Source organism: Vipera berus (assembly GCF_964194415.1).
Source record: "Vipera berus genome assembly, chromosome: 9".
NCBI classification, from domain to species: Eukaryota; Metazoa; Chordata; class Lepidosauria; order Squamata; family Viperidae; genus Vipera; species Vipera berus.
In genome coordinates this window covers 14,818,723-14,832,414 of record NC_138212.1, presented here as the reverse complement: position 1 = coordinate 14,832,414, position 13,692 = coordinate 14,818,723, and the positions used below count along the sequence as shown (strand labels likewise).

General features: G+C 49.4%; 1 protein-coding gene across 1 annotated transcript in view; it reads left to right on the top strand.

The window, feature by feature from the left end:
• Positions 1-699: 699 nt before the first annotated feature.
• MAN1C1 (mannosidase alpha class 1C member 1) overlaps positions 700-13,692 on the top strand; it is a 158,693-nt gene continuing 145,700 nt past the window's right edge. Inside the window, 2 exon segments of the mRNA XM_081335172.1 lie at positions 700-2,069; positions 2,072-2,373. Of these exon segments, the coding sequence (XP_081191298.1) occupies positions 1,862-2,069; positions 2,072-2,373 (510 nt within the window). The 5' untranslated portion in view covers positions 700-1,861.

Here is a 13,692-nt window from a genome sequence, read left to right as displayed (position 1 = left end):
GCTCCGCCCCCGTGGGCGGAGTCCGGCTGGAACGGGCCCATTGAAGAGAGCCAGAAGCGCGAAGAGGCCGGGCGGCTGGGGGCGGGGCTTGGGGGAAAAGGCGGGGCCAGGTCAGGGAGGCGCGGGGGGGGGGGAGCCGCTGTCGCAGTCGAACCCAGCTGCAGTCGGTGCGCTTCGCAGTCGGTCGCCTCTGCCCGAGGCTTGCTGGACGCGGTGCCGCCTGAGAGCGGCGCTCCGGGGCTGGCGCGTTAGGGCAAGACAGGGCTGCTGCTGCGGCGGCGGCGGCTGCTGCGGCGGCTTGCCTTTGCCCGGCCGGCGGGGGCAGCTTCTCCATCAGGCCCGCTTGCCTTCCTCCGCAGCACGGTCCGGTGGAAAGAGCATCCCCTCCCGGCGCCTTCAGGGCCACCGGCAGCCCTTGGCCGTCTGCGGCGAGGGCACGCCGGTCCTCCCGCCGCGCTCGCCCATCGCGGGCATCCCAACAGCGGAGGAGGAGACCTCCAGCCGCCGGCGGGTTCTGAGACTTCGGTGCCCGCCCGGGCGAGACCGGCGATGGACGCTCAGCCAGCCAGCACGGGGCGCCTAATTCGCCCCCTTCTTGCCCGGCGCCGCGGCGGCGGCGGCGCCTAGTGCCGAGCGGGAGAGCCCCGACCCTCTGCGCGGCGCGGCGTCCGACTCCCTCCCCCATGAGCGAGGAAGGGGAAAAAGTTGGGAGCCGTTTCTTCTTCGGGGAGGAGGAGCCAGCGAAGTCGGAAAGCGACTGATCGGGGAGCCAAAAGAAAACAACGGGCGGACCATTCCAAGCCGATTCCGGCCCGGACTGGCGTCCCTGCGGGGCTGGCCGGCGAATCTGGCCCCAGGCCAAGCGGGGATGCCTCCCCTCCCGAGAGGCCGGCGGGATCGGGGCCGCCGCTGAACGCTCCCGCGTGTCGCCCTGCGTGGCTCTCCTCCTCCCGCACCTGGGTGGAGCCTCCCCTTCGCCGGCGGGAGGAGGCGGATGCTCGGCTTCTCCCGAAACAGCCGGCTGGGGATCGCCGGGACGAGCCGCGAGGGGATGCCGCTGGGGGCCGGCCAGAGCTGGGGCTGAGTCCGGGCAGGGGGCGGCCCGACGTGGATGGAGAGAGGGACCGTTGGGCGGCGGCGGCGGCGGGGAGCGCGTGGGGCGCCAGGCGGCACGCCCCGACCCCTGGCGCTGAGCGAGCAGCTCCGGCTCTTCCTTCTTCCAGAAATGCTGCATCATGAACCCGCCGACGATCCGGCTCTGAGCCCGAAGCGGCCGGAGAGCGGCTCCCCCGGCGCCCGTTAGCAGCGGTGGGGACGGGTCGAGGAGGAAAGGGAGGCAAAGCCAGAGGCAGACGCTCCGACCCCCTGCCCCGCCTCTCTCCGGCCGGGGGCTTGATCGCAAGACGGCGATGCTTCGGCTGTAGATTCCGGGCAGGGAGGGGAATTCCGGGCCCCCGAAGAAAAGCAAAGTGCCTGCAAAGCGGAGGGAGGGGAAGAGGAGGAGGAGGAAGAGGACTCGCCCCTCCCCGCCCTCTCCCTCGGAGCATCTCATCCGACAACTCTTCAACTTCTCATCCAGTCGGCGGAGCCGTTTCTCCGGGGCGGCGAGAACTTCTCAGTCCGTACGCGCTTGGTGGCTGGATCTGGCTTTTGCGCAGCGGGTTCAGACGAACGGGAGACGACACGCGTCAAGCCAACTAACCGCTGCTGAACTCGCCGAGCACCGGGACGCTCGCAAAACCCGAGACGGGAATAAAAGCGGCTCGGTGAGGTTCTTCCTTCGGCTTCGGAACAGCCGTCCGCCTCGCCCGGGGCGCGTGGTGCCGGAGGGGGCCCCTTGGCCGGCTCTCGCGGAGCGTCCATGCTGCTGCCGCGGAAGTGGCCGGGCTGGCCGCCGTCGGCGCTGCGGCTGCCGCAGAAGTTCATTTTCCTGCTCTTCCTCTCGGGCCTGCTCACGCTCTGCTTCGGCGCCCTCTTCTTGCTGCCCGGCTCCTCCCGCGTCAAGCGCCTCTTCTCGCCCCGCCACGCCGGAGCCGAGCTGGAAGCGCCCCGCAGCCCCCCGCCGGGAGCCGGCCTGGCCCGCCACCCGCCCGCCAACGCCAGCCCGCCGCGCCGCCGCCGCCGCCGCCGCCCTCCCGCCACCTCCGGGACCCCGCCGAGCTCCCGCCCGGCGCGCACTCGGATCCGGCCTCCCGACGGACCCGCCCGCCCGGCGAGCCCAGCGCCTCGGCGCCCCCCTTGCAGCAGACGCGCGCCCCGTTCCGCTTCGACTACGCGGCGTTCCGGCAGCGCCTCCGCCACCCGGTGCTGGGCGGCAGGAGAGGCGGCACCGAGGAGCCGGACACCCGCGCCCGGCGGCTGAAGATCAAGGAGGTGAGTCGGACCGGCCGCCCTCGGCGCCTTCCTCGGGCGTCCGGCCGCCTCTCGCCCGCCCCGCCGCGCCTCTTTCGGGGAAGTTCCAGGCAGACGCGGGAAGCGGCGGAGCGCTCGGTTGGCTGGTTCACCGCTCGGCTGCTTTGCGGAGCCCCCCTGCGCTTGGCGAGCGTGATTTGGGGGGAGCCGGCACGTTAGTTCGTGGAGCAGAGCACCGCTGGGGTGCACACACAACACCTGTGTGCGTGTGTGTGCATGAATGCCTTTGAAGGGATTTAGTTTGCCGGATTTCCCTTCCCCTCACGTTGATTTATGTTCGTAACTGAGGTTTTGCGCCAGTGTGGAATCTCGGTTCAAGGCGCTAAAACCTGGCCCGGATTGAATGGGCTGCTACAATATTCTGGTTCAGGGCTTTGCAAAACCTGTTCCGTTACTTGGGTCTCTCTTTTATGTGGGTTCTGCCGTGATAGTGTGTCGATCTTTAAATAAGTTCAGAATTAATTTGGACTACTGAGAAGGGCAGGCTTCTGATGATGTTGCTTGTCAAAATGCATTCGGCAAATCCATCTTAATTGATTTTTTTTGTTGTGGTTCTTTGGGTAAGAAAATAAAAGGTGATGGGAAGAGAGTTGCAAATAGATGGTGATGTGGTCTAAATAAATCTCTATAGGATTCTCTCTCTCAAAAAAAAAAAGATAGACACAAAGCCTTTCCTTGCCCAGAAGTCTCCTAATCTATTTTTCCCCCAAATGCTTCTATTTGATAGTTTTCTTTGTGCTTCCAAAGTATAAATGCAAATTATGGGGATGGCAGACTATAGTGTACAATTGAGGATAAGTATGCACGTTGGGATTTTAGTAATTAACGTGTATGATACAGGCTAAATATATCCTTACGGTATTTGGATAGGCACCTTAATTGTTTCCACATGCAATCTATACTGTGGATATTTAGTGTATCCTTTCCCCTGTATTCCCAAAGACAAGTTCTACTGAGCGTGCAATTTAGAGTTGTCACTTGTAATTGTTGACATTTTGAAGTGGTTGGCAAAGTGTTTCTGAAGTACAAGTATATCTCAGTTTTATTGGTCCCTCTGTGTGTGTGTGTGTGTGTGTACTCCACTGTACTCCACTGGCTAAAGATTATGACTTGCTGAAGGCTCAGATGATGATTAATATTTTTTTAGCAATAAAGTATTTTTTTTGTAATCAAGTTATGTACTTTTTTGAAGCATAATGCTATTGACATACTTAATAGATAGCAGTATAGCATAAATGTAACTTTTATATGCACTGGGAAAACAAAACAGTTGTCAGACTTACTGTATTGCATTCTTTGCTTTATTTTGGTCGGGAACTAAACCCACAATATCTCCAAGGTGTGCCTGCGATAGAAGCCTGTTGTCATTCTTCCATATTGTCCTTGCCTTCATTATAGTTTGGCCATCATTCCTCGACTTACAACCGTTCATTCAGTGAACGTTCGAAGTTGCAGTGGCACCGAGAAAGTGACTTTATTTTTATTTTTTTATTTTAAGCCGATTTATATCCCGCCCTTCTCCGAAGACTCAGGGCGGCTTACACTCTAAGCACAAATCAATGTGCTTAGCAGTAGCCTTCATTCTACGTATATGCCTGCTTATTAGGGCTTTCACACACACCCCAAGCGGCATTATTACAAAGTCAGCTTAATTGCCCTCAACAATCTGGGTCCTCATTTTACCTACCTGGGAAGGATGGAAGGCTGAGTCAACCTTGAGCCTGGTGGGATGCGAACCTGCACTAATTGCAGGCAGCTGGTGTTACTTAAGGAGGCATTAGCCCACTGCTCCACCAAGGCTCTGACCATTTTTCATGACTGTTGCAACATCCCTAGGGTCACATGATCAAAATTCCGCCGCTTGGCAACTGGCTCATATCTATGATGGTTGCAGTGCCCTGGGATCATGTGATCACCTTCTGTGACCTTCTCACAAGCAAAGTCAATGGGGAAGCCCGATTTACTTAACAACCACGTTACTAAGTTAACAATTGCAGTGGTTCGCTTAACAGCTGTGACGAGAAAAGGTCATAAGATTGGACAAAACTCACTTAACAAACTGTCTTGCTTAGCATGGAAAGTTTGAGTTAAATTGTGGTAAGGACTGCCAATATAAAGCTTGCTTTAACATAGCAAGAAAAGATGTGCATATTCCTTTACGTGTAGTTTTTTTTTCTGCCTCCTTTTTATATCTGTCGCCATCTGTTGATTTCTTGCTCTTTCATCCCTGCTCATCTCCTTCAAGCCGGTCTTGATTCTTGGTGACTCCGTGGACAAGTCTCAGCAGATCTCCTGGCAACATTCTTCGGCCATTGCCCTGATAGGAAGACTGAGCGAGCGGGACTGGCCCAAAGTGACCTAGCTGGTTTCAGGCTGTGGCAGGACAACAGGGCAGCTCACAGTCTCCTAGACCAGGGGTAGGCAACCTTGGCTCTTTTATGACTCGTGGACTTCAACTCCCAGAATTCCTGAGTCAGCTGACTCAGGAATTCTGGGAGTTGAAGTCCACGAGTCATAAAAGAGCCAAGGTTCCCTACCCCTGTCCTAGAGTCTAATTTAGTGCTTTTAACCCCTGCACCAATCAGTTAATCTTTTTCATTGATTAACTCTTTTTTCATTGATTAACTTATGAAACAATTCCCTTTTCTAGTTTTCTATCTTTAATCTATCTACCTACCTACTTATTAGTAGTTTATCTATCTTTTCTATTCTTTAATCATTGGGTTTTCATGCTTGAATAATAATTTTCCAAAGATTTCCAAAGTGTCCGGAAGGCAGGACAAGAAGCAACGGATGGAAACTCATAAGGAGAGAAGCAACCTAGAACTAAGGAGAAACTTCCTGACAGTTAGAACAATTAACCAGTGGAACAACCTGCCTCCAGAAGCGGTGAATGCTCCAACACTGGAAGTTTTTAAGAAGAGACTGGACAGCCATTTGCCTGAAATGGTATAGGGTTTTCTGCCTGAGCAGGGGGGTTGGACTAGATGACCTCCAAGGTCCCTTCCAACTTTACTATTATGATTATGATTTGAAAGCGATATAGTAGAATAGGAATGTGCAGTCTGATGCCTTCCAGATATTTGGGATCAAAAGCACCATTAAGATCCAGAGCAGGCGTGGTTTGTGACAGTTGTAGTTCCAAACTTTATGCATCTTATAACAGCTTAAGATTCTTACTGTTTTCCTCCTTTGCATCTCCTTTTCTGGTGAAACAAATGACTGGGTTTTGTCTTTGTTTTTTGAAACAATACTGAAAATTCGGAATTTATTTAACCAGAAGCTAAACTGGAACACGATATGATATTTGCATTTTGCAGGTTCGCTCACTTGCCCTGAACTAAAGACACAGCTGTAGTATCACTGTAATTGCCTTTCCTTCTTTTGATTTATACTTATATACTACAAGATTTGTTTCTGGTAACTATTACCTAGGTTTCCTTCTTTCCCTTTACTTTCTGGCTTTCCAAAGAGCCTTCTTCTGTATCTAAACTTTATTTTTACCCCTGCTTCTGCCATGGATATGTTTCTATTCCCTCTTTTCGCCAGCTGTCCCGTTCACAAAGCACAGCACTCCAGCATTCTCCTGTTTCTGTAGAACAGACCTAAAAGAATTCCAACAAGCTTTTACGTGGACGAAATAAGGCAGAATAGCTGCCAAAAAGGTTGAAATTTCACTGCAGAGGCAATGGAGATATGATTGAGACCCAGGGAAGTGAAGTAGAATACAATGATTGAAATTGATAGGGCAAAAATCCTGAATGGTCATTAAAATTCAGGTTGGATTGCCTCCAGCTTGACATATGGGACTCCTGAATTCTCTGCCTCTTTTTTTCAAGCATCTCTTTTCTCCAATTAAATTTCTACTCTTCGCAATATGCTGTTAGTATGACCTTCATGAAAAACCAAATTATAGGTTACGACCCCTTAGCTGGAAGTGGGTGGATTATTAATCTGGACTTGTTTCTGGCATTCAGAGTGGTCTGCCCAGGAAATGCAAAGCTCCAGGGGACTCAGGCAGGTGAATTCATCCCTAATTTACAAGCTGGTGTTTCTCATGAAACACTGTTATAGAATAGTTTTTTCAGTATAGTGCATGGGCTCTGAAGTCCAGCCAATTATCTGGCACTTCTGGGACATGATCAAGTAAGGGAAAACCTACAGGGAAAAGCAACTTAGAGTTACTAGTATCCCTAAATCAGGAGCCCCCAACCTGTGGGCCACAGCCCACTAGTGGGCCCTAAGAGGCTTTCAGCCAGGCTGTGGAAATAGCCGGGGAGCATGCACGCACGAATGCATCCTCACTTGCACAAGCAGTGGGCGAGCGCACACTCCATTTAAGTGAGGGGTAGACACGAGTGTGTACTGCTCGTGCAAATGGAGCTGTGCGCACACACACTTGCTGGCTATTCACGTGGAACCATCCCCCCCACCCCAGTCCACAAAGCCAGAAACATTGAGGAACTCTGCCCTAGGAGATATAGGAATATAGCCAGCCGTACCAACAGGCTGAAAAATAGCTTTTATCCGTGGGCTGTTAGGCTTTTAAATGGGACATAATCTTATGCAGAATTGACTTGGGAGGCCGGTGTGTGGTGTAGTTGTGTGGTGGGATGGAGGGTTTGTTGTCACTGTGTGTTGGGGGGAGAGAGCATGGGGGGGGAGGCTCAGCTAATCTCAATCTACACATGTTGTACTTTGACAATAAAGGTTTATTATTATTATTAAAGGACAGGAACTGCTGGTGCCATGACAACCAGGGAGAACCTGTACCTGGACAAAAACTTGTTCCTCAGGTTTCCCCCCAAAATAAATGCCATTTTGGTGGAAACATAAACATCCTAACCAGGTAGTGTCTGAGGATTAGGCAAATCTAAGCAGTGTTGGTTGTTGTTATGGTAAAATTAGGGTGTTCAGGTCTGATAAATTTAAACTTTCTAAATACCAAAGGAGTCCTATTGCTCTGAAGGCTTCCGTCATGATTGGTGCAACAGCAGATTTCTTTTTCCATAAGTGTTCAGCTTTGATCTGCAAGTTCCATTGCCATCATCAGCCATTCAGTCCTGTCCAGCCCTCGGCCACTCTATGGATCAGCACTCTCCATGCTCCTCTGTTTCATGTGGCTTCCTTCCGATCCACCATGGTCACCTCAGTGTTGCCTTTTATAGTGTCCAGCCATGGGGGGGGGGGCTAGGACGTCCCCTTCTCGTTTTTTCCATTGAGTTTCATATTTTTCTCCAGCTGCTTTTTGTCATCCTGGCATCACCCCAGAAGGTCAGCATCAATGAACCAGTTTTTCTTCCTTTCACTGACTTGTACGTTAGCCATGTTGTGACCAAAGCGCTTTTCTTTTTGAATTTTTAAAATGCTGTAAAGATCTTTTCCAAAACTTTCTCAGCTGGTCCCAGTGCTTCTTGCTTCATTCAAATCCAAACCTCTGGCAGTTATTATTTTCCTGTAGCAGGAGTAGACAGTTTCACGTCGTAGCTGAAAACAATAAATTCAAACTTCCAAGAATCTCGTCCCATTGGCTTTGCCATAAAGGGAGATGTAGTCACCAAACATACAGAGGGGGGGGGGGGCATTGGATAGCCTGTTCCTGGCTGCTACAGTTCCTGATGATTAATGATGTCAGCAGAGATTTGTATGGGAAGAACTGAGTCTGACCCTAACCGGGCCTCCTTTTATATGGCATGTTGTCATCAAGCATTTAAAGAGACAGGATGAGAATGCTGGTGGAACAAAAGACCAGATTTAACTATGCATATGTGTGAACAAATAGAGTTGGAGCCATCTCTTTTGTTCTCCGTGGCTTTCATGCACAGTACAGGAGAAACATTGTCCCTATCACACCACTAACCTCCTGAAAAATGCTGCTGGGCTGGCAGCTGTGAGAACGTCCCAAAGTGATTGAAAGTCCACATAACCAAAAAGACCTGGGTTCAGTTAGGATCCCTTGGACACCATGGCTAGCCAACTCAGAACACATCTCCATTTGGGAATCCATAATGCCCCAAAATGGCAAACATGGATTTATTTATTTTTTGACTTAAGTCCTTCGTCAATGGCAACACGGTGATCATATAGGAAAATCCAAAGGTAGCAGAATAAAGTCAAGGTGAGACATCACGATGGCATCTTCATTCTTACACGTAGACCCAGAGTACCGGTTTTCTCATGGTTTTGATCAGATCTTGCAAAAAAAAAAAGTATTGATGATAAATCTAAAGCCCCAACAGCTCTGCAAGCCAGCCAGGCAAAACTCACCCAACATGCTTGAGCTTTGTGTCTGCTGTCCCAGGCTTTCCTGGAGTTAGCACTACCTGTTTATGAGTCTGATGGTCCAGGCAGATGCCATCAAGTTGGCGTCCAGCCTTGGCAACTTTTAAGAAACAGACATTTTAGGCTCAATTATGGTTGTAAATCAAAGATTACCCGTATCTGTTGGAGTGTTCATTGTGTCTGGATGCAAAAGAACCTATTGCCTGGGCTCCTCATCACTGCCCTGATGCTTTCCTGACTGGGAAATTCTAGGAGTTGAAATCCGCACATCTTAAAGCTGCCAAGGTTGAGAAACCCTGCTGTGTGCAGTGTCCAAATCACAGCCATGGCTTCATGGAGTTAGTCTCCTCTGCCGATACCAGAAATTTCAATTGAATTAATGGTGGTCACACTGAATGGCCTCCATGAATGAAGTGTTAGGATCTACAGTTGAATTCTGGACTCAGGGAGAAGTGGGGTTTTCTTCTGGAGGCTTTCTTCATTGGTGTGTGTGTGTGTGTGTGTGTGTGTGTGTGTGTGTGGTGCTATACAGAAAGATAACTTTGCTTCTTTATGTAGATGTCTGTATCCTGCAGAATATGGGTTAAACATTTCTTTGAAGGTGCTGGAGAGAATCCAAACCTTTAATATAGATAGGAAAAAGTAAAATGAGTCTCCGTTTATTCCTTGCAGTGACGGTCGAATAAGACTCGGGTGCGTTAGAGAGATGACTCAACAAGTACATAAATGGGTGAAGACTGAGATCTCCCAATTACTCTGCTTGAGTTCAGTGGCTTATTTGTGCCCAGAGGGTGAATTCTGTGCTTTTCTGATGCAGGCATTTGGAAATAATTCTTGCAGGAAGGAAAGCAGTAAGGCTGGTATGGAAGAAGCAGTGGGCCTCGTCTTAATTGGCCAGGCAACATGGATAAAACAACTTTCTCAGCAGACTTTTGTGACACATTTTGCTGTCTTCTGAACCACATGCGATGGAGGGGTTAATCACGGGTCTGAGACATCTCAGCTTTGTTTTTCAGAATTTCTTTATCTTCCCAGTGTTAGTCAGACCAGGCTTGCCCCAGAACTATAGTAAAAATGGATTAGAACACCTGACCTTCCAGTTTTCAGGCAGTAAAATAGGGAGGGGCAGTAAATGTTCAGTATGGATAAAACAAATGATTTGTTGGATTGACAAAAGGCCCCTGAAGTTTGGGGATGGGGCAAGGAAATCTCTTCCTTTTTCTTGTAGGTTACAAAGGAATGAACTTCACATGCAGATGTTAATATAGGCCAGCAAATGTGCTGTACCACTGAGAAGCTCACGGCTTATGATATTTCTCATCCTTGGGTTGCAAAGTTGGGGCTCAGAACTTGAGATGTGGTGATATGCAAGCCCTGCTAGCATCTTAACGCAGGGCGATTCCCAGTGGTTGGCAAGGCAGGAATCTTATCAACTCATTTTCAACTTAATGTTTTCAAAGGAACAGTTATATTTGATGACTTGCATTTATTTTCCCTATTGTTCCAGCTGCCTGAACTAGAAGGGCTGCTGTGCAAACAAACAGGAAAAGAGTTTTCAACAATTGGAAGGAACAGAGGAAGGAAGCGAAACATCAGGACAAAGATAAAGTATATTTTTTTTAAAAAAAGTTACGAAATGCTTCTCTGCATATGAAAGTAGGGAGTGTCTGAGTTAGCCCTGTCCTTGGATTTATCCCTGTGGTGCAATTTTAGGGAGTCGGTTGGAACATAAGGGTTACAATGATGACTAGGCAAACTGGCACAGGTAGTCCTTGACTTATGACCTCAGTAGAGCCCAGAATCTCTTGCCACAGTTGTTAAGGGAATCGCCACAGTTGTAACACGTTCGTTAAGCGTATCTGGCTTCCCCATTGACTCTGCTTGTCAGAAGGTCTCAAAAGGTCTTGTCCCATTACTCTGGAGTGCTGCAACTGTCCTAAATACGAATCAGTTGCCAAGCCTCTGAATTTCCATCACAGGCCCTGGGGATCCTGCACTGCTCATAGGTGTGAAAAAACCACAGTCATAAGTCATTTCCCCCCCCCCCTGTGCCGTTGTAACTTCGAACAGTTACTAAACAAATGGCTGTACATTGAGGACTAGCTGATCTGTGAAATATTTTTCATATAGTGAACTGAGTCCATTTCCAGATAATGTCTTCAGTTGCAAAGTGCAAAGTGTACCCAGAGCACCTGAGTCTGGGATGATAGTTAAAAATGTGGGTGTTTTAAGTGTTTTTTGCTATGGGGTGTGTGTGTGTGTGTGTGGTGTCCAAATGCAACTGTTTTGTTCTGGGCTGAATGGCTGGGGGATGGGCATAAAGGAAGGAATCAAGGCGTGTGGGGGAGGGTGGGGAGGAAGGAAGTGGTGGTGGTGGGGAGATGCGCTGATGGGATGTGCTGTACGAAAATCCGCAGACAGGATGGAGGGGTCAAAGTGCACCAACCATGCCTGATCACTCCGCCTAGATTTTGTTTTCTCCCAAACCCAGAATAAAAGACTGTTTCAGGTCAGGTGACTGGCCAAAAATGGTTTGGCAGAATTTTCAGGACATAATGGTTTGTTCTGGTCATAAAAGAAAGCGTTTCCCCTCTTCAAGGCATGCTGATATAGGATTCCTGTATTTTAAGGTAGGATGTGCACATTATCAGCTTTCCCAGACTGGTGCCCTGAAGATCTATATAATTCCTGCCCAACCAACAGAGATTGTCTTAAAAAAAAACCTTTTCTCCATTGGTCTCTTGAGAACAAGTGTGTGTATGTGTGTGGGGGGGGGGGGTTATGCTTTTTAGGTGGTGGGTTATTAATGTTAACAAGGTACCCGAGTGTGTGAGTTGGACGGTCATATCAATTTGTTGAATAAATAAATAAAATAAATAATCCTCAAAGCATCTGCTGGCGCTGTAATGATAACCTGAAGATGTTCATGGTGTCTTTCCTCCAGTATGTCCTCAGTTGCACTTCTTCGTTCTCCTTGTTCTGAGCATGATGAACTTATGGCTTAGAAAAGTGGTCCCCAACCTTTCTGCCTTGATGGACCGGCAGATGTGCGTGTGTGTGTGGGGAGCACGCGCAACTACAGTTCCATGACAGTGGCAAAGGCTTGGCGGACGTCTTTACGCCTTGCTTGCCTTCCCCCCCCCTTGATAAGGACCCTCCACTGACTTTCTTGAGAAGAGGGATGTAGGACCTTGCCCATCCTACCACAGAGCCTCCCTCCCTCCTTCCTTTTTTGCTCTGCATCAAAGATATTGCTTTCCAACTTCAAAGGGTGCTCTCCGCCACGGGGCTGCTGCACGCTGTGGCAGGAATGTTCCCTCTGCGTGTCAAGAGGATGTGAGGTCACCATTAATAAAATACGACTCTAGCCCGGGAAAACAGGAAAATGTGACGAGGAGACTCAAGATAGTCATGCCTCCACTCTCTTTGGCGGTGCTTTTTTTTTGTTAAAAAAAAAGTGCTGGAACTCACACAGGTCATACAACCCGCCTTGACTACCCTACAAGGTTCCATCCCCCAAAAGGTGCCAGAACTCTGTTCCGGGCATTCTATAACCAAAAAAGCCCTGCTCTTTGGTATAAAAGAGAAAGGGGAACAGCGTCAGGCTTTCAAGATGTTGTTATTGTTGCCTTTATCAATACAGTAAAGCTCTAATATTTCCTTGGGGGTCTATTTTCTAACTTGGTCTATCTCAAAGGATGGGTTAGGAAGGTTTCTTCCAACCATGGACCGGAGAAAGGCTAGCCCAGACATGTCAAACACAAGGCCCGGAGGCCGGATCCGGCCCGCAAAGTGGTTTCATGCGGCCCGCGAACCCATCCTGGAAACAGTGAGGGAACAGCCCCCACTGCCTTGGCCCTGGCCCAGAGAGCCTCCTTCTGCCAGAGACCCTCAGATCTGTCCCACTCCTGCCCAGGCCCCCATAGGCACTCTTGATGCGAACGATGTAGAGCTGGCCACGCCCACCCAGTAGGCCACACCCACCCAGTAGGCCACGCCCACCCTGGCCACACCCACCTGGCCCCTTGAGGGCAACCGCAATGCTGATGCGGCCCTCAATGAGTTTTTCCTTTTAGCCCAAGAAATCGGGAGTAAACCTAAAATTGTTCGGGTTTGCCAGTGAACACTGGTTGTCCTCGGCTCATGACCACAGCTGAGCCCAAAATTTTCATTGCTAAGCAAGTTAGTTGTTAAGTGAGCTTTGCACCATTTTGCGACCTTTCTTGCCACAGTTGTTAAATGAATCAGTCCAATTGTTAAGTTAGTAACGTGGTTAAGTGAATCTGGCTTCCCCATTGACTTTGCTCGTCAGAAGGACACAGAAGGGGATCACATGACCCCAGAACACTGCAGTTGTCATAAATACATGCCAGTTGCCAAGCATCTGAATTTTGATCACATGACCATGGGGATGCAGCACGGTTGTAAACCGGTTGAAAAAATGGTCCTAAGTCACTTTTTCCAGTGCTGTAACTTCGAACGGTCACTGAACAACTGATGGTAAGACTACCTCAGTGTGCCTGGCTGAGGAATTCTGGGAGCAGTGGGCTAATGCCTCCTTAAGTAACACCAGCTGCCTGCAATTAGTGCAGGTTCGAGTCCCACCAGGCTCAAGGTTGACTCAGCCTTCCATCCTTCCGAGGTAGGTAAAATGAGGACCCAGATTGTTGGGGGCAATTAAGCTGACTTTATAATAATGCCGCTTTGGGTGCGTGTGAAAGCCCTAATAAGCAGGCATATACATAGAATGAAGGCTACTGCTAAGCTTGTAAGCCGCCCTGAGTCTTCGGAGAAGGGCGGGATATAAATGGAATTAAAATAAAAAATAAATAAAATAAATAAAATAAATAAATAAAAGGGCCAAGTTTGAAGACCCCTGTTTTAGAAGAAGTAGAGTCACCATTTCTGGAATCTGACCTCTCTTACTTACCTGTTTTAGATATATGTTTCCTTTGACAGCTCTTGGATAACAGACATTGATAACGTTGTAAACCATTT